Below are 21,142 nucleotides of genomic sequence, written 5' to 3' on the forward strand. Positions count from 1 at the left end.
GCGTTCACCAGAAAATCATAATGTGGGCAGAGTTCACCAGAAGATCATAATGTGGGCAGAGTTCACCAGAAAATCGTAATGTGGGCACCAGTCACCAGAAAATCGTAACGTGAGCAGCAGTCACCAGAAAATTGTAACGTGGACAGCATTCACCAGACAATCGTAATGTGGGCAGCGTTCACCAGAATATCGTAATGTGGGACAGAAAATCGTAATGTGGGCAGAGTTCACCAAAAAACTGCAATGTGGGCAGCAGTCACCAGAAAATCGCCATGTGGGCAGCAGTCACCAGAAAATCGCCATGTGGGCAGCAGTCACCAGAAAATCGCAATGTGGGCAGCAGACACCAGAAAATCCTAATGTGGGCAGCAGACACCAGAAAATCCTAATGTGTGCAGCAGTGACCTGAAAATCGCAATGTGGGCAGCAGACACCAGAAAATCGTAATGTGGGCAGCAGACACCAGAAAATCGCAATGTGTGCAGCAGTGACCAGAAAATCGTAATGTGGGCAGCAGACACCTGAAAATCACAATGTGGGCAGCAGACACCAGAAAATCGTAATGTGGGCAGCAGACACCAGAAAATCGCAATGTGTGCAGCAGTGACCAGAAAATCGGAATGTGGGCAGCAGACACCTGAAAATCGCAATGTGGGCAGCAGTGACCAGAAAATCGTAATGTGGGCAGCAGACACCAGAAAATCCCCCTGCAGCATTTCAGAGCTTCCGGAAGTGACGTCAGTCGCTAGAGCGAGAAGGCGGCGATGGAACGCAAGGAAGAAGGTATGTATCCCGCCGCCGCTGCTGCCCACACACATTCACTAGCTGGAGGGGGGCGCAGAGGGGAGAGCCCCGAGGTGAGGGAGAGGGGGGAACTTCCCCTCTCCCCGCCGACTGTGGGCAAGGCTTTCCCCTCATGCTGCCACCCCTCCAGCCCCCAAAAAACGGGCCCGAGCGGGCCCCAGGGGGGGGCCAGGCCCCCCCGCGGGCGCAGGCGCTGCAGGGCCTATTGCTACGCCCCTGGGTGTGAGACTTCCAATGACTGAGAAGTTCAGTGTTATTTACAAAACATCTTACACACTCAGGAGATGAATAAAGCTATCCCCCGCAGTGTGAGTTGCTACGATTGACAAGATTTGTGTTATGTTTAAAACATTTCCCACACTCAGAACATTAATGTAATTTCCCATCAGTGTGAGACTTCCCATGACTGAGAAGTTCTTCCTCACATAAAGAACACCAGTACAACTTCTCACCAGTGTGAGATTTCCCATGAGCTACAGGCGGTAGTTCGGGTACAAAAGGGACCCCACACTCAAAACATGAATACGTTTTCTCATTGGTGTGAGACTTCCCATGACTGAGAAGTTTCTCCTCACATACAGGACACACGTATAATTTCTCACCTGTGTGAGATTTCCCATTAGTCACAGGTCGTCCCTCAGGTACAAAAGAGTCCCCACACTTAGAACATGAATATATGTATCCCTTAAAGTGGGGCCTACTATGATTAACAGGATCTAAATTATGCTCAGAACATGAATGTGGTTTCTTGTTACTTAGAATCTGGTCAGATGATGGAGCTGAAGACTGTACGGTTTCAGACTCCTGAACTCGATTTGCTGCAATAAGCAAGCTTGACCCTTGCACAGCAGATTCATGACTATAGATAGAGCCATCACTCTCGTAAAGTTCGGAAATGTTATCCGCATAGTAGCTCTCTATCTGTTGTTCCTCAAAACTAATCTCTGATCCCAGTGAGGTCGCACTTCCCCTATACGACTTTTCACCAGAATGCAATTCCTCAGGAATAATAGGTGGTGCAGGATGTACGTGGGACTTTCTATGATTGAGGAGATCTGCATAATATACAAAATCCTATTTACACTGTGAACATGGAAAAGATTTATCAGACGGACGGGAGGTATCTAAATCGGGGTGATATTTAAGCGACAGATTTCCCACCATAAGTTTAGTTACACCAACACATGGTTTCTGGAGGCCGGGATCTGAACTAGCACCAGAACCCGTATTTCCCGGGGATGGCGCAGCAGACTCCTTAGAACTCGGGCCTCTCACCATCCCCCCAAAAATTTTTCTTGACTTTTTCCTGCAATTTCGTACCCAATGGTCATGTTGTCCGCAATAGAAGCAAAGACCCTCTAGGCGTCTTCGCGTCCTCTCTGATTCAGATAACCTAGAGTGGTGCCCTACGAATTTCCCAGGTGAGGGTACTAGATTGAATTACAGCGGGGGGTGACACTGGTGCAACAGAGTTTAAAATACACTTAATTGACTCAGTCAGTTGGTTAACCTGAGTCTGCAATGTATCAACCGTTTTCTTAACCTCCTTAAGAGTAGCGGTTAACACATCGATCCGTTCAGCAAGTGTCACCATGGTTTTTTTTGGGGCCTGTCGTTCTGTCACGATCGGTGTAGCAGAGAGAGGGTCTGATTACCGGTGAACTGCAGTATCACCGAGAATGCAGAATATACCCGATTATCGATGATCTGCAGTATCACCGATAATCCGATATAACGCTAACCTCTGAACACCTGAGTAGTGTAAGTGCTTGGTGCAACAGAAATACCTCGAGGACTAAGCCTCAGAAACAAGTGCCGTACAGTATGAAGTACTGCAGCAATACAGATTCCTTCCGAAGGCCTGGACTCTCCCGGGGGAGGAGTCAGGCGGAGCGTAGGAAGGACAGAACGTGAGTGACACCTAGGAGAGAGTGTCACTAACAGATCTGGGAACTGCCTCTAACAGTAAGGTCAGTTCTCGAAGTCAGGCAAGCCAGGTCGTAACACACGGACAGATACAGTACAGATTCAGAACGCAGAGGCGGAGACTAATAAACAAGCAGGGTTCGGCAACAGGGTATCAGAAATATCGGGGTACAGAATCAGGAGTCAGATGCAGAGTCTAAGAGTGAGCCGAGGTTTGGCAACAGGGTATCAGAATGACAAGGTACAAGATCAGAATACAGAAGAATAGTAACAAGCTTGAGGAACCTGAGGAGCAGGTTCCCAATGAATACAGGATGGGCCCTGGGGCAGTAAATACAGAGCTGGCCCTTTGGAGCAGGTGCCCAGCAAATACAGCGCTGGCCCTGGGGAGCAGGTGCCCAGCAAATACAGAGCTGGCCCTATGGAGCAGGTACCCAGTAAATATAGAGCTGGCCCTGTGGAGCAGGTGCCCAGCACATACAGTGCTGGCCCTGAGGAGCAGGTGCCCAGCAAATACAGCGCTGGCCCTGGGGAGCAGGTGCCCAGCAAATACAGAGCTGGTCCTATGGAGCAGGTACCCAGTAAATACAGAGCTGGCCCTGTGGAGCAGGTGCCCAGCACATACAGTGCTGGCCCTGAGGAGCAGGTGCCCAGCAAATACAGCGCTGGCCCTGAGGAGCAGGTGCCCAGCAAATACAGAGCTGGCCCTGTGAGCAGGTGCCCAGCAGATACAGAGCTGGCCCTATGGAGCAGGTGCCCAGCACATACAGAGCTGGCCCTGTAAAGCAGGTGCCCAGCAAATACAGAGCTGGCCCTATGGAGCAGGTGCCCAGCACATACAGAGCTGGCCCTGTGAAGCAGGTGCCCAGCACATACAGGCATGAACTATCTCCTAGCGATACAGATAGTTCTCAGGGTCGGGAAGGCCAAGTCGGCAACTCACAGACAAACAAAGTACAGGATCAGAAGACAGAGGCAGTGTAGTCAGACAGGCAGAAAGTCATAACAGATAATCAAAATCAAACTAGTACTTTAGACTATCAACAGAATCTAGCTAAGTGTAGGATTACAGCTCCAGCTGGTCCCGGCACACTTTCGGATCTGACTAAGGGTCTGCGTGGTACCACGAAGTGATTGCAACGACAGGCAACCAGCAACTGACTAAGCAGCAGAATATATAGTTGCTGGACTCTGCTGCCCCGCCCGAACCATTCAGCCAATCATGAGTCCTGCAGGAATCAGCTGACCTTCCTGATCAGCTGACACTTCCTCTGCAGGTATAAAGGTCCTGAATTCAGGCCCGCGCGAGCATAGCTCTCCATCTGCCTAGGTGCACTAACAGACCCAGCCACACCAAGCACATGCTGCTGCATGCAAACAGCCGCTTTGCTGTCAGGACATGCGGCGGCTTTTCCGCGTTCCACCACACAACCAGACGCAAGCAAACCACCGTGTAGGACGCGGAGTCAGCCGCCTGCCTCTTGGCACACACGGCGGCTTTTCCGCGTTTCCTCACAGTATGATTGTGCAGTCCTTTTTCCAGGGTGTATTTTAACTTGCAACCAGGGATTTCAAATGGTCCACATGAAAGGACCAATGGGAAGTGCTCACTGTACTCTGGAGAATCAATGTATTTTGGGGGTAAGGCAGCTTATACCAAGATAAGGAATGTGAGTGCTATACAAAAGTTTCCATATTTAGCAAGTCACTACTTAATATTTGCTTGTATTATATGTTTAATGCTTTGATGGAAACATTGTGCTTAGAACAAGTTTTTTTCATTCTTAGCAATATCCTGAAATATTTTGTTCACAAGTTTTGTTATGTTTGTTGAAATTTCTAGAGATGGCCCGAACCTCCAATTTTAGGTTCGCTAACCTCCGCAAAAGGTTCGGTTCGCGCTAACTTTTGCGAACCGCAATAGACTTCAATGGGGATGCGAACTTCGAAAACTAGAAAAATTTATGCTGGCCACAAAAGTGATGGAAAAGATGTTTCAAGGGGTCTAACACCTAGAGGGGGGCATGGATGAGTGGGATACACCCCAAAAGTCCCGGGGAAAAATCTGGATTTAACGCAAAGCAGCGTTTTAAGGGCAGAAATCACATTGAATGCTAAATTGCAGGCCTTAAGTGCTTTCAAACATCTTGCATGTGTATACATCAATCAGGGAGTGTAATTAGAGTACTGCTTCACACTAACACTCCAAACTCACTGTGTAACGCACTGCAAACAGCTGTTTGCGTAGTGATGGCCGTGCTGGACTGGTGCGCACCATGGCGAGAGAGCAGGCCGTGGCGGTGTTCAAGCCCATATGGTCGCCGGGCTGTGGTAGCTCAATGATAGAACAACAGTGACTGTCCAGCTGATCAAATTTGGTCTGTCCACAATGAAGCAACGACCTTATTATCTTCTTGTATGTAGGTAGGCATAGATAGGTGTCCCAGTATAGGTAGATAGGCATAGGTAGGTGCCCCAGTAGTTAGCTAGGCATAGGTAGGAGTCCCAGTATAGGTAGGTAGGCATAGGTAGGTGTCCCAGTATAGGTAGGTAGGCATAGGTAGGTGTCCCAGTATAGGTAGGTAGGTGCCCCAGTAGTTAGCAAGGCATAGGTAGGAGTCCCAGTATAGGTAGGTAGGCATAGGTAGGTGCCCCAGTAGTTAGCTAAAAAAAAAAGTTTGTCTTCGCTGGCGAACGCCAACCACCGAAAGTTCGCCTCGAACCATTCGGGCCATCTCTAGTTAAGAAACACTGGAAAATAGGCACACATATGCTAAATTTGAACACTATACTTTTAAAACCTGTGCATGTATTTCAATAAAATACTTTTGCAATGTTCTGTTCTTTGTTTTTTGTTTTGTTTTGTTTTTGTTTTCATTTTTGTTTTGTTTTTGTTTGCTTGTTTTTAACATTTATTCCTTTATGGTTAATGGAATAGTGTTACTTAATGACCCCTTTTACCCATTTGCATGAGTTTATGAGAAACGGTAAAGGTGAAGAAGAACAAACAATTTACTGCCCCTTTGATTCAAATGCTCTAAGTACAGATGGACCAATAAGTCCTGGTAAATAATATTATCCAATGAAGTTACTCATAGGTATGTCCCTTTTAGCCCTCATTAGATGCAAATCATGATATGGGCATATAGGGCTTTTGGGGACAACCAGCTTCTCAATGTATTCAGAGATACTGAGATGAGTTTTGAGTCAGATCATATAATAATTAAAACATATATTTTATTATAAACACATAAAACGTATTTAAGAAAATTCACATAAAGCTAGAACAGACACAAGCTGATATAACCATCACAGTAATAAGTGTTACATACAATAACAATAATTCATCATACGACTTTTTGATTGCTCCCCTGTATGGGGGCTTTTGAACGGAATTCACTCTCAATAAGTGACCCCCACTATATAAACTAAAGTGGGGTCACACTGGAATCAGAGTGTCCGTATGTACTGAAATAGCAATAGATACACAATGGCCGAGATATACTCGATGTCTCGACGCGTTTTGTGAATAAGATAATTGTATCATTCACTTCATCAGGAGTAGCATATTATTCTCGGCTTAAAGGCACAAATACACTGTAGGCTGGTATCCCATAGATTCAAAAGTAGATCTCGTATTTGTATGTCTGTCACTTATATTGCAAGCTCACAGATGTCAAAACCATCACAATATGATATACAGTATACAAAACAGTGTATTTATAGACTATATATATATATATATATATATATATATATATATATATATATATATATATATATATATATATATATACAGTGGTGTGAAAAACTATTTGCCCCCTTCCTGATTTCTTATTCTTTTGCATGTTTGTCACACTTAAATGTTTCTGCTCATCAAAAACTGTTAACTATTAGTCAAAGATAACATACTTGAACACAAAATGCAGTTTTAAATGATGGTTTTTATTATTTAGTGAGAAAAAAAACCTCCAAATCTACATGGCCATGTGTGAAAAAGTGATTGCCCCCCTTGTTAAAAAGTAACTTAACTGTGGTTTATCACACCTGAGTTCAATTTCTGTAGTCACCCCCAGGCCTGATTACTGCCACACCTGTTTCAATCAAGAAATCACTTAAATAGGAGCTATCTGACACAGAGAAGTAGACCAAAAGCACCTCAAAAGCTAGACATCGTGCCAAGATCCAAAGAAATTCAGGAACAAATGAGAACAAAGTACTGTAATTGAGATCTATCAGTCTGGTAAAGGTTATAAAGCCATTTCTAAAGCTTTGGGACTCCAGCGAACCACAGTGAGAGTCATTATCCACAAACGGCAAAAACATGGAACAGTGATGAACCTTCCCAGGAGTGGCTGGCCGACCAAAATTACCCCAAGAGCGCAGAGAAAACTCATCCGAGAGGCCACAAAAGACCCCAGGACAACATCTAAAGAACTGCAGGCCTCACTTGCTTCAATTAAAGTCATTGTTCACGACTCAACATAAGAAAGAGACTTGGCAAAAACGGTCTGCATGGCAGATATCCAAGGCGCAAACCACTTTTAAGCAAAAAGAAAATTAAGGCTTGTCTCAATTTTGCTAAAAAAACATCTCAATGATTGGCAAGACTTTTGGGAAAATACCTTGTGGACCGACGAGACAAAAGTTGAACTTTTTGGAAGGTGCGTGTCCCGTTACATCTGGCGTAGAAGTAACACAGCATTTCAGCAAAAGAACATCATACCAACAATAAAATATGGTGGTGGTAGTGTGATGGTCTGGGGTTGTTTTGCTGCTTCAGGACCTGGAAGGCTTGCTGTGATAGATGGAACCATGAATTCTACTGTCTACCAAAAAATCCTGAAGGAGAACGTCCAGCCATCTGTTTGTCAACTCAAGCTGAAGCGATCTTGGGTGCTGCAGCAGGACAATGACCCAAAACACACCAGCAAATCCACCTCTGAATGGCTGAAGAAAAACAAAATGAAGACTTTGGAGTGGCCTAGTCAAAGCCCTGACCTGAATCCTATTGAGATGTTGTCGCATGACCTTAAAAAAGGTGGTTCATGCTAGAAAACCCTCAAATAAAGCTGAATTACAACAATTCTGCAAAGATGTGTGGGCCAAAATTCCTCCAGAGCACTGTAAAAGACTCGTTGCAAGTTATTGCAAACGCTTGATTGCAGTTATTGCTGCTAAGGGTGGCCCAACCAGTTATTAGGTTCAGGGGGCAATTTCTTTTTCACACAGGGCCATGTAGGTTTTGAGTTATTTTTCTCACTAAATAATAAAAACCATCATTTAAAACTGCATTTTGTGTTCAATTATGTTATCTTTGACTAATAGTTAACGGTTTTTGATGAGCAGAAACATTTAAGTGTGACAAACATGCAAAAGAATAAGAAATCAGGAAGGAGGCAAATAGTTTTTCACACCACTGTATATCCTATCATACTTGTCTGTGGGTTGGAAGTCAGGGAAAACCAGAAGGTTCTGTCTAGGCAGTTATCTGACAAAACCATGTGGAATGAAGGTTTCGGCGTGCGTCTCCCGTGGAACGTGAAGAAGAACAAACACACAATTTACTGCCCTTTTGCCAGGATCGTAAGGCTGGAATCACACTGTGCCGCACCACACAACCAAAACCAGGCCTTTGGGAATTACCGCATTAGTACGTTGTAATCCCCGTCTTGCAGCTGACCATGCAGGAAGTGACGCTCACTTTCTATGGCCGAAGCAATCACGTGCACGAAAGGGTATTGCTAAAAATACACTTAGGTGCATGTGTGACTCGTAAAACCTGCAGCAGGTTTCCACACACACATCGCCATAGACTTAATGACTTCCACTCTGCCGCAGGTTGCTGCAGAACCGCATCATGATGCACCATGTTGTTATGCACAACCCCATAGACTTTGCAATATGGCAAAAATTCTGGGAAACGCAAAAAATAGTTCATTTTTAGCGTGAAAATTCCTGAAACCTTAAAAATAGTTTATTTTTAGTGGGAAAATTTGCAAAAAATAAGAAAAAAAATCACAAATTCATTACAATATAATTTTTTGGGTGGCACTCGATAGTCGAATTAAACATTATTTTCATGAAGATTAATGGGAAAAGGATAACGCCATTTTTGCCCATCACTGGCAATTTCTCAGAAAAATGTCTTGCATCCATGAACAGTAATCATTGTAGCAATTATTAATTAGTTATGATTGTGTCATAGGTGAACAAAATAAGGGGACTGACCCTGGGAGCCTGCAGTGTTTGAACTATATGTTGTTTGAGTAGGTGTAAATGAAAAGTATAATGACACTCTTCTGGATGAACTCGGCTAAATTTATTTTTTCCACCCAACAGGGACATGTATGTAACAGCATAAATACAGATGTGTGTTAATGGAGATGCCAGCTGTTTGCAATGTTTATTGTTGCTTTAACCACGTCCCCTCCCCTGGAACGAGTAACTATGTCCCTGCAAAATGGTGCAACTCTGTGCAGGGACTTTAGCACGTATTATTTTAAAACTATATTGGCCGAAAACGGAGAAATAATGTTTTTTTTTCTTATTATTCCCATTAAAATAAAGTTAGAATAAGATAAAGCTTAGCAAAAAGTACCCCCCAAAGAAAGCCTAATCGGTGGCGGAAAAAAACAAGAGATAGATTGTTTCGTTGTGATAAGTAGTAATAAAGTTATAGGGGAATGAATAGAAGGAGCACTGACAGGTGAAAATTGCTCTGGTTTTTTAAGGGGAAAACCCCTTCAAGGTGAAGTGGTTAAACTCACCCTGACCTTACCTAATTTTCAATAGATCTGAAAGCTATTTTTAAACTGCTGTCTCTGTCACAATGCAGGCCTGTATAGCTCTATGGAGAGTTGGATGATCGTGCCCAATATCAAGCAAAACCATTACACTGTGCATGGGCTTCAGAGTGGTACTCGTTATATTTTCCTTGTCAAAGCAATTAACCAGGCTGGGAGCAGACACAGTGATCCAGCAAGACTCAAGACCAACAGTGAGTATCTGATAGTTTGCTTGCTTGCTAACATTTTAAAAATTGGTATATCAGAATATGTTATACTATACTATACTATGTTATTGGGGGAGAAGATGGCTAAACAGTTGGAGGAGATTTTAAACTAGGATCTGGGGGGAGGCGGGAGGATAAAGTCTCAATATGTAGACAAGATAAGGTAAAAAGACAGTGGGAGCCTAACATTATGGGGGTTGGAGAGGGGGGTGGGGACAGTGTAAAGATTAAGGAGGTTGGTAAAACTTCAAGTAGCCCATTTCAGGAAAACAAAATTGGTAAATGTGGTGGTAAAAATATAAAGTGCATGGTAACCAATGCTCGGAGCCTTGCAAATAAAATAGACGAACTAGAGTTCATTCTGAATGACAAAGGCTATGACATTGTGGGAATAACCGAGACATGAATGGATGAAAGCCATGACTGGATAGCTAATTTAAAAGGATACAATGTGTTTAGGAGGGATAGAACAGGGAAAAAAGGTGGAGGGGTTTGTCTCTTTGTTAAGAATTCTTTTACAGCTGTCCTCAACGATGAGATGGAGGAAGATTGCGAAGATGTGGAGTCCGTTTGGGTAAATATTCATGGTGGAAGTAAAAGTTGCCAATTGCTTATTGGGGTATGCTACAGACCACCTCATATTAATGAAGCTGCAGAACTGCGATTACTACAGCAAATTGAAAAAGCTGCAAGTAAAAATGAGGTCATAGTTATGGGCGACTTCAACTTTCCAGACATTGACTGGGGTATTGAGGCTACCCATTCTGGTAAAAGCAGCAGATTTCTGGCAGCACTACAGGACAATTACTTGACTCAAATGATAACGGAACCAACTAGGGGAAATGCGTTACTGGATCTGATCATTTCTAATAGACCAGATAATGTATCAAATGTGCAGGTTCAAGAACATTTGGGAAATAGTGATCACAACATGATAACGTTTGATCTGGTGACTGATAGGCCACGGGGCAGCGGGATCACTAAAACTATGAATTTTAGAAAAGCAAAGTTCAATCAAATTAGGCAGGCACTAAGTTTGGTGAACTGGGATAATGTACTACAAGGGGAGGACACTGAAGGGAAATGGCAAGCTTTTAAACGTATTCTCAATCAATATTGTAGTATGTATATCCCATATGGAAACAAAATGTCTAGGAATAAAAAAGGCCTCTATGGATGAATATAAAGGTTAGAGATAAAATGAAGAGGAAAAAGAATGCCTATAAGGTCCTAAAACAGGAGGGGACCAAGGCTGCACTCAGCAATTATAAGGAGTGCAATAAAAATTGTAAAAAAGAAATTAGGCTGGCAAAGATCGAAGCTGAAAATCAAATCGCTAGGGATATCAAATCTAACCCAAAAAAGTTTTACAAGTACATCAACTCTAAAAAAAGAAAGGTTGACTGTATAGGACTCCTAAAGGATGAGGGTGGGAACTCAATGGTGGATGACCAAGGTAAGGCAGAGTTATTAAATGCTTTCTTTGCTTCTGTCTTCACAAAGGAAACAGCACTGTTGCAAATTACAGAGGCAGAAGAGTCTCAATCTTCAAACTGTAATATTAAATACTTAACGCAGGAAGAAGTAAAGGCAAGACTAAATAAATTAAAAATAGACAAGGCACCTGGCCCGGATGGCATGCATCCTCGGGTCCTAAGGGACTTAAGTTCAGTTATAGATAAACCCCTTTATCTTATCTTTTGTGACTCTCTTTCAACTGGCAGAGTCCCAGTGGATTGGCGTACAGCCCGCATTTTCCCATTATTTAAGAAGGGCAAAAAATCAGATCTAGGAAATTATAGACCTGTAAGCTTAACATCAGTTGTATGCAAACTATTTGAGGGGTTACTAAGAGATACTATACATGACTTCATAGTAGAAAATAATCTTATTTCTCAGCATCAACATGGGTTTACTAAAGACAGGTCCTGTTTGACTAACATGCTCAGCTTTTATGAGGTAGTGAATGCTAATATGGATATTGGGAATGCTGTAGATGTGATATACTTGGACTTTGCTAAGGCCTTCGACACTGTTCCCCACAAAAGTCTGGTGCAAAAGTTGAGGATGCAAGGACTGGGGAAGAGTCTGTGTGCTTGGATAGGGAACTGGCTAATGGACAGAAAACAAAGAGTTGTGGTCAATGGATCATACTCAAAATGGGAGACTGTTAGCAGTGGGGTCCCACAGGGGTCTGTACTGGGTCCAGTGCTCTTCAATTTATTTATTAATGACCTAGTGGATGCTGTAGTTAGCAATGTTGCTATTTTTGCAGATCATACAAAATTGTGCAGAATCATCAACTCTCAGGAAGATAGTGTCATATTGCAACAGGATCTGGATAGGATGGCTATATGGGCACATAAATGGCAGATGAAATTCAATGTTGAAAAATGTAAAGTCATGCATTTTGGTCGTACCAATGGTCTAGCACCATACAAAATAAATGGGAGACAGTTGGGGACATCAAACTTGGAGAAGGACTTAGGCGTACTCATCGACAACAAGTTAAATAATCGTACTCAATGCCAAGCCGCTGCAGCTAAAGCTAACAAAATTTTGGGATGCATTAAAAGGGAAATAAAAACTCGAGATGCGAGCATAATATTGCCCCTGTTTAACTCTCTAGTAAGGCCACATCTGGAATATGGAATTCAGTTCTGGGCACCACATTACAAAAAAGATATTGCAGTTTTAGAGCAGGTGCAGAGACGAGCAACAAAATTGATACGTGGGATGGAAGGTCTCACTTACCAAGAAAGGTTAGATAAACTGGGTTTATTTAGTCTAGAGAAAAGAAGCCTTAGAGGATATCTAATTAACATGTATAAATACATCAGAAGGCAATATAATAGCCTGGCGGATGAGCTTTTTGTCCCTAGGCCTTCTCAAAGGACTAGAGGACATGATCTGCGCATGGAGGAAAAACGTTTTAGCCACTTATTTAGGAAAGGGTTCTTTACAGTAAGAGTGATCAAGATGTGGAATGCATTGCCACAGGAAGTTGTTATGGCAAACTCTATACCTGCATTTAAAGGGGGCTTAGATGCTTTCCTTGGGTTGAATGACATCCATGGCTACAATTACTAGGTAAGGCCTAATGATGTTGATCCAGGGATTTTATCTGATTGCCATCTGGAGTCGGGAAGGAATTATTCCCTTTTGGTGCCAATTGGACCATGCCTTGTAAGGGTTTTTTCGCCTTCCTCTGGATCAACAGGGATATGTGAGGGAGCAGGCTGGAGTTGTACTTTGTACTGGTTGAACTCGATGGACGTATGTCTTTTTTTCAACCAAAATAACTATGTAACTATGTAACTATTTTAATAAACCAACCATTTGTATCGAAGGCAATAGTAGTAAATTACTTGAAATTTCACAAAAGAATGGGTATACAGACAGTATCTAGACCATAACCAGTTTTTCATTTAGGTCGCATTCACAGTGGGACGTTATGGTCGCACGTTATAAAGCCTTATAACGCAGCTTACAGCACTGCAATGCTAATCCTATGGGCTGTTAAAGTTGCATTAAAAATGTTGCATTGTGGTAACTCACTGCTTGCAGTGCGTTACCTTCTAACGCAGACACGTTGCAACTTTAACTTTGCATTAAACCGCACCGCCCCACAGTGAATATAGCCTTACTATCATAAAATACTTTTTGTAGTCTGTTACCGTTCCATTAAATCTTTAAGACTTTGCTGGATGCATATTTTTGGCTGTATTTAAAGAGCATAAATTAAATTTGTAGCGAGATGTTGCTGATAGTAGAATATCAGTAATTATTATATTATTATTATTTAGTATTTATATAGCGCCATCTTCCGCAGCGCTGTACAGAGTATATATTGTCTTATCACTAACTGTCCCTCAGAGGAGCTCACAATCTAATCCCTACTGTAGTTATATGTCTATGTATGTATCTGTATGTATCGTGTCTAGGGCCAATTTTTAGGGGGAAGCCAATTAACTTACTGGTATCTGAGCTACGGCTGAGCTAAGTAGCTGTGATCTGTGTGATTTGTTGATTTGCTTTTCTGCCTACCTGTTACCGATTTTTGCCTGGACTTTGACTATTCTCTGTGCCTTCTGCCTGCACTGATTTTTGCCTGGACTTTGACTGATTTACTGTTGCCGATTTCTACCTGGATTTTGACTACTCTCTGCCTGCTATCTGCACAGACCTCTGCCTGCCTATCATCTGCTGAGGTGTCAGCCTCGAGAAGGTGTCTCACACCGGAAGGGCTGGTGGAGTTTGAGGACAGCAATCCGGATCTGCAGTCACTGGGGGACTCGAGTGACAGCAACGCACCTGGAGATATTTCACCTGACCCAGGTGAACAGTGAACGAGGTCAGTGATGGCTGCTCCACAAGGGCACATTTCCAGGAGTAGGACATGAGAGCCGGTTACATTTGCCTGTTTTTAGGCCTAATTATTCTGCATGGAGTGGTGGGGAAGCCTCTGCAGAAATGGTATTGGACCACCGATAAGATTATTGCAACCCCTTTCTTCGGAACGGTGATGTTTATCCAATTAGCCTTATCATGAAGTTTTTGCATGTCGCCAATAACAACACCGTCGAGGAGTCCACCAACCCTGCACAAAAACGGAAAAAAATTTGGAAAGTGTATCAGCTTGTTGTTGAGAACTTCAGGAGCACTTATGTACCACAGAGGGACATAAGTGTAGACTAGAGTCTGATGGCCTATAAGCAGGGCCGGAGCTACCATAGGAAAAAATGGGCAATTGCCCCAGGGCCCCAGAACTTGTAGGGGCCCCCAAGGTGTTCCTCTCCCATCTTAACTGTTGCTCCCCCGGGACTCTGCAGAGTCTTTAGCAGAGTAGCGTCTCATCTGTGCTGGCGGGCAGGTGAGACACTACACTGACATAGACACTGCAGAGGTCCTAGGGAGCACAGTTAAGTTGGGAGGTGATTGGGGGAGGGTCAGCAGCCAGCTCAGTGGCCCAGGATGGAAATGTGGCCCCTATGACACTTTTTGGTCGGGGGTGTCTGTTGGGGGGCCCACAGGCTATTTTTGCCCTAGGGCCCAATTGTTACTTGAACCGGCCCTGCCTATAAGGGGAGGCTGAGTTGGGTACAGTACATAGCATCTGAGCAGGCCCGCTTTGGAGCAAAATCCTACATGCTAAGTGAAACAGCAACCGGATACATCTGGAATACGATACTGTATACCGGCAAAGGCACCAAGTTTAACCCCAGGTTCAACAACTATGGAGTGGCGACATCCTCTGTGCTGTCTCTGGTTGAGCCTTTATTGAATAAAGTCTATTGTGTCACAACTGACAATTTTTACAGCTCCCCTGAACTGTTTGAGTTCCTCATCCAAAATAGGACTGATGCCTATGGCACCGTTAGGCCTAACAGGCAGGAAATGCCGTTAGCATTTGCCAAGCAGAAGCTGAAAACTGGGGACATACCGTGGTTGTTTGGCAAAGGGGGAAAATGCTGGCTCTTTGCTGGTGTGACAAAAAACATGTCTGTCTCCTCAGCACAATTCACAACACCTCGACTGTCACCGCCAGCACGAGACGAGGAAAAGACATTGAAAAGCTTCAGGTTGTGGTGGACTATAATTTCACAATGGGTGGTGTGGACAAAGTCGACCAGGCGATTATGTTTTACCCCGCAGTACGAACACAACAGAAAAAGTACTAAAAAAAGATCTTCCGCCATCTCCTGGAGCAAAGCTTATGGAATGCGTACAAGCAGCGCAGTGACAGGCCAGTAACTCACGCAGACTTTATCTGGAATATGTGTGAGTGCATATGCCTGAAATATCAGACGACAGCAGATGCCAAAGTGGGGCACCGTGCCTCCTACAATGTGAACCCGGAGCGCCTCACTGGCCGTCACTTCATGGAGTATATTCCACCCCCCCAAAGAAAAAAAAATACACCAACCAGGACATGTGTTTGCTGCTCTAAGACTGATAATAAAGGGAAAAAAGTCAGAAAGGAATCACACTTCTACTGCCCTGATTGTGATGTTGGACTCTGTGCCGTTCCTTACTTTAAAATTTACCATACACGGGAGGTGTATTAGGTATACATGTACATACTGTGTAATCTGCTGCCTTATTTGTACAGTTTTCCTATTTTTTTTTTCAGTTTATTGATACATTTAATTAATTAAACACATTTGTGTTCTAGTCTTTTATTTATATGCAGAATGTCTACCAGGCTTTTATTCTGACATATTTTGGTGAGTTATGACTTAAGAATTGGAGGCCTAAATTCTTTTAAAAAATGTACCGCTTTTAGACTCATAAATCCAGACAGAAATGCACCACCAGGGAGGTTAAAGGGCAACTGTAATGGGAGGGTTATGGAGGCTGGCATGTTTATTAACTTTTAAACAATACCAGTTGCCTGGCAGCCCTGCTGATCCTCTGCCTCTAAAAAATTATAGCCATAGACTCTGAATGAGCATGCCGCTCATCTGGGGTTTCTGACATCATTGTCAGATCTGACAAGATTAGCTTCATTCTTGTTTCTGGTGTGATTCAGACACTACTGCAGCCAAATAAACCAGCAGGGCTGCCAGGCAAATGGTATTGTTTAAAAGGAGGTAAATATGACAGCCTTCATACCCCTCTCGTTACAATTGTCCTTTAAAGGGGAAAACCTAGGAATGCAAAGTGGTTAAATGGTACCTAAATTGGCATGATGGGATAAAAGTGTGAACATATTGTACCAGTCCTACTTCAAATTTACTTATGGTAACACTAAAAAACACAAAGCTACAGAGGGCATCATCAATCACCATGGGGAGCAGCGTTGTGTGGCAGTGGGTGCGCGAAGATCTTCAATCAAGCTCGCAACATTAGAGGATATTGGCATGGGACCATTTTTGAGGATATTGCATGGGAACTTTTTTGTTAAAGGTAAGTATTAATTGTTAATTAAAGGGACTCTGTAACAAAAATGTCATTGTGTTTTCTACCATCCTACAGGTTCCTAAACCTATTATAATGTGCTCTGGCTTACTGCAGCACTTTCTACTATCACAATCTCTGTAATAAATCAGCTTATCTTTTCCCCGTCGGACTTGTCATCCTGTGTCTGGAAGCTGCCAACTCTTCAGTGTGATCTGCTATGCATGCCCCCACTGCAGGCCCCCTCTATGCACACTCCCCTGTGTGTGTGTGTTATTTACATTAGCCAGCTTTTCTCTGCTCTCTTATCTTTTACAAGCTGGATAAATCCTCTGTTCACATACTGATGAGTCACATACTGCAGAATTACAGACAACCGGGCAGAGCTGTCTGCAAGAAGAAGCAATCAGCTTGTAACTCTTCAGTGAGCTGCAGGGGGAAAGAAACACACAAATGATCTCTTGAGATTCAAAAGGAAGGCTGTATACAGCCTGATTGTGTATGGATGTATTTTCTATGTGTGGACATACTGTACATCAACCTACTTCCTGTTTTGGTGGCCATTTTGTTTGTTTACAAACAAACTTTTTAAAACTGTTTTTGACTACTTTTAATGCGGCGGGGAGCGGCGAAATTGTGACAGAGGGGAATAGGAGATGTCTCCTAACACACTAGTATGTTTACTTTTGTGCGATTTTAACAATACAGATTCTCTTTAAGAACATGAAGGACTTTTTCATTGTTGTGTTTTATTGTATTTATTTTTAACTCTTTGTGGAAATGGGTAAGGGGTACTCTATACCCCATACTCACTTCTTCTGTAGAGGGGGCTGGCATCTGGGGATCCCCTTCTTAAAGGGGACTCCCAGATGCCACCATGAAACCCCCCCAGGCGTCATTGGCCCCCACCTTCTCCTGAGGGCACCGGAGGTGGGAAAAAGCCCCTTGTCTATGAATTGGACAAGGGCTCTGGGGTAGAGGGTGAAGTTTGGACTCCCCTCTCCTCCAGTGCCCCCATACCATGGACCATGCAGGCTGGTACAGCTCAGGGTGTAAAGCCCCACCCGGCTGGGGCTCCGCATTGTGGCTATCCCAGCCTGCATGGAGGACAAGAGGTTAAAGGACAATCAAGCTGAAAATAAACTGATAAGATAAACAATAGTATCTATCCTCCTTCTCCTAAAAAAAAGTATTTTTTTTAATTTATCCCACAATTTTAAATTTAAATCTAGTTTTTAAGTGCTTACTGTTGCATTGTCTCTGCTCATTGATACATTAATTGAAGTTCACCAGAGCTAAAAGCTATGAACTATTGACCCTTTTTATCTCGTTCCGGCTTTTAGAAGCCATTTACTGCCTGGAAAGTGTTTTATAACTGTAATTACTTATCAGTGAAGGTTACGCTATTGTCCAATTCAGTTCCGACCCAAACAGAAACTGTTACTTGCCTTCCAGATTTTTAACTTTTTCAGGCATAAAAAGAAAAAAGGGAACACAGCCTAGTTATTTGTGTGCTTGGCACTATACATATACATGTCTATCACCTCATGCCACATGTCACCTCGGTTTTGTCCTTTAAGGAGGCTCGGGAAGGGGTCCACACATAATTTTTGTTCTAGATTTCCCACACTCTGATCCCCAAAAAATTGTAATGGTCCAAAAAATAGGTAAAGCTGCCAGGGATCCTTGTACAGCCATATTGTGGCTGTATACCGATCCCTGCCCCCTGTTGCAACTTCTGCTGGGGTTTCGAGGGGGTCAGTATGCACTGAGTATTGACCCCCTGGAAACACCATCATGAAATTCACTGCTCTTTGTTTTGCTAAATGTAAATTTATGCTACCGTTAAGTTGATACATTAGCTGTCATTTACCGCATTAAAATATATACTCGTTTTTCTATGGTAACTTTAAAATCGATTTTCTCCAAAACTAAAATGTCTTTTTCCCACTTCCCTCCTTAACATACCCTGCAAATTTGGTGTTTCTAGAACATACTGGGGCGTTGCTATTAACCGTTAAAGTCGGCGGCCTTTGGGCCATTACTATAAGTCACCTCTAAAGCTGCTCGTCCAAGATAACCTCTGTCAAGAATCATAAGGACCTATTTCCACTACAGCGGATTCTGGATGCAGAAAAGTGACTCCAATGAATGCCTATCGGAAATCTGCATCAGACAAATCGCGTTTAGTGGAAACAGGCCCATAGACATTCATTGGAGCCAGCTTTTCTGCATCCAGAATTTGTGTGTGGTGAAAACAGGCCCTAACCGCATCATGCTGCTTTGGAAGTTTCCGACCTGCCGCAATGTCAACAGCTTGTTACTGTGTGACTTCTGTGGTGATGCAGCAGTAGGGGAATGCATATAAGTCAATGGGAGATGCAGAAATGTAAAATTTGCTGCGGCAGTGCAGCGTGCATGCTCGTAATGACGCAAATACGGCAGGGAAGCTGGGAGTCTACGTAACATAATTCCTATCCATCATGGAGTAAATCACTAAGTGAGGGAGGGAGCAAAGGGTGTGCGGGGTATGTGCAAGCAGCATGTGGGGGGGGGGGGGGAGCAGCACTGTGCATATAACCCTGTCAGTGCATTCTGCCACAAGGTCATTTGAATCTAGTTTTTTTTTTAAAGATTCTTTTATTTTGTCTTTTCATGAAAACAAGAATGACAGACAAGTAAAACATTAACATTGGTACATAAACCTGTGTCACATTATATCCCAAAAAAAAAAAAATCAAATATTTTGCTGGCAGAAAATGCAAATGAGCAATGATAACACATGTCAGACAACCTTGGGTGAGCAAGAGGAATTTTCCGTTACTTGCATGAATTTGGACAAATGAGGGACCTCTTGAGTATTATTACTGAATTCTTATTAATAAACCGCAAGCCTGTGCGGTTTGTGGAGATAAATCGGGGACCCATAGTACATTTGTGGAACTTTGGATAAATCGCAGTTCATATCAAGGGGAAGATCTCTGTCTGAGGTATCTCAACATTGTGCTGACAGCCCTATGCCCAATGGGAACATCCACAGGGCTTGTCTTTTAATACAGCAGTCCTCAGACTGATTTCCCGTACTCGAACTCTGCATTCCACTGTAAAGGTACCATGTCTAAGTTGAAGGCGGTTGGTAGACTATGTGTGCCAGTAGACTGTAGGATAGATTTGTGACCTTAATGGGAAAGTATATGAGAAGTAGAGAGAAGAAAGGAGAAAAGCGATAGAACAGGAAAGAGAAGATGAGTGTCATGTCGAGAGTCCATCCCACTAACAGGCCCCCATTCCCCAAATGCCAAGGGTAAGGTAGGCATCAAAGCGAGATTGGTCCGGAGGGATTAGAGGTAAGGGTCGGATTCTAACGTCTTTCCATAATATTTATGTGTCTGTCTCCCAGTTAATTTAACAGAGGGTTCTGGTCACCTCGGAGAGACCGATAACGCTCCGTCTCCTTAAATTCATACCAGCCATACCAGGTCTTCCAATATTGTTCATGCTTTTCATGTAGAGTGGACGTAAGATCTTCCATGTAGCTGATCTGATCTACTTCCCGTATCCACTCTAGTACAGTGGGAGGGTCAGTGGATTTCCATTTTCTAGCAATCAGAGCCCTGGCAGCATTTACTAAATGTCTCGTGAGGTTTTTTTTATATTTGCGGATAGACCCGGTGTTGTGATGTAGCAAGAAAAAGGCAGGGGAGTCTGGGGGTAGGAAATCGGTCTTTGTATAAATCAGGTCCCTTATATCAGCCCAGAACTGCGTGATCTTATTACAGGACCAAAAGATATGGAGCATAGTTCCAGGGTCTTGCCCGCATCTCCAGCAGAGGTGAGAAGATCCTGGGAACATTCGGTGTATTTTGGAGGGGGTGAGGTACCATCTTGTAAAGATTTTGTACCCTGCTTCCTGAGTTTTAGAGGAGATAGAGGATTTGTGTGAGAAGGTGAGTATCTTTCCCCATTGTTTATCTGAGAATGTTAAGCCTAAATCCCGCTCCCATTTCTCTCTGTAAGTGCTCGCTGGCGTCTCTAAATTGTTTAGTAGGGAGTACATAAAGGACACCATGCCTCGCATTGGGCCCTCTGTGAGGCAAGTTTGTTCAAAGATCGTTAGGGGCCTGGAGAAGTCATGCTTGGAGCCCTGGGATAAGATAAAATGTCGAAATTGAATCCAGGACCAGTGATCTAGATTAGGAGAGTTAAGGATTTGTCTGAGATTCGGTAGAGTGGTCCACTCCCCTTCAGTGAGTAATTGCTGTGCCCGTACAACAGTGTTAGTTCGCCATGAAGGGTAGCTATTGGGGGGGAGACCAAGGGGAAATCCCGGGTTATTTAAGAGGGGGAGTAAGGGTGTGGGCCAGGGTGAGACGTCAGGGTCCCGTCTGAATTTTGCAAAAGTTTTAAGTGTCTGATAAATCAGGGAGGCTGCTGGATTCGTTATTTTAAATAGAGAGGCGGACCAGGGAGTAAGCATAAGTCGTCCCTCCATTATTT

The 21,142-nt window shown here is 43.4% G+C and overlaps 1 protein-coding gene across 4 annotated transcripts in view; it reads left to right on the top strand.

Annotated features, from left to right (window-relative positions):
• MID2 (midline 2) overlaps nt 1–21,142 on the top strand; it is a 594,385-nt gene that overhangs the window by 473,610 nt on the left and 99,633 nt on the right. For all 4 annotated transcript variants that reach the window (XM_068247691.1, XM_068247690.1, XM_068247692.1 and 1 more), the window contains one exon: nt 9,569–9,730. In XM_068247691.1, the coding sequence (XP_068103792.1) occupies nt 9,569–9,730 (162 nt within the window). The remainder of the gene's footprint in view (nt 1–9,568; nt 9,731–21,142) is intronic.

Source organism: Hyperolius riggenbachi, chromosome 8, assembly GCF_040937935.1.
Source record: "Hyperolius riggenbachi isolate aHypRig1 chromosome 8, aHypRig1.pri, whole genome shotgun sequence".
In the NCBI taxonomy this organism is placed as follows: Eukaryota; Metazoa; Chordata; class Amphibia; order Anura; family Hyperoliidae; genus Hyperolius; species Hyperolius riggenbachi.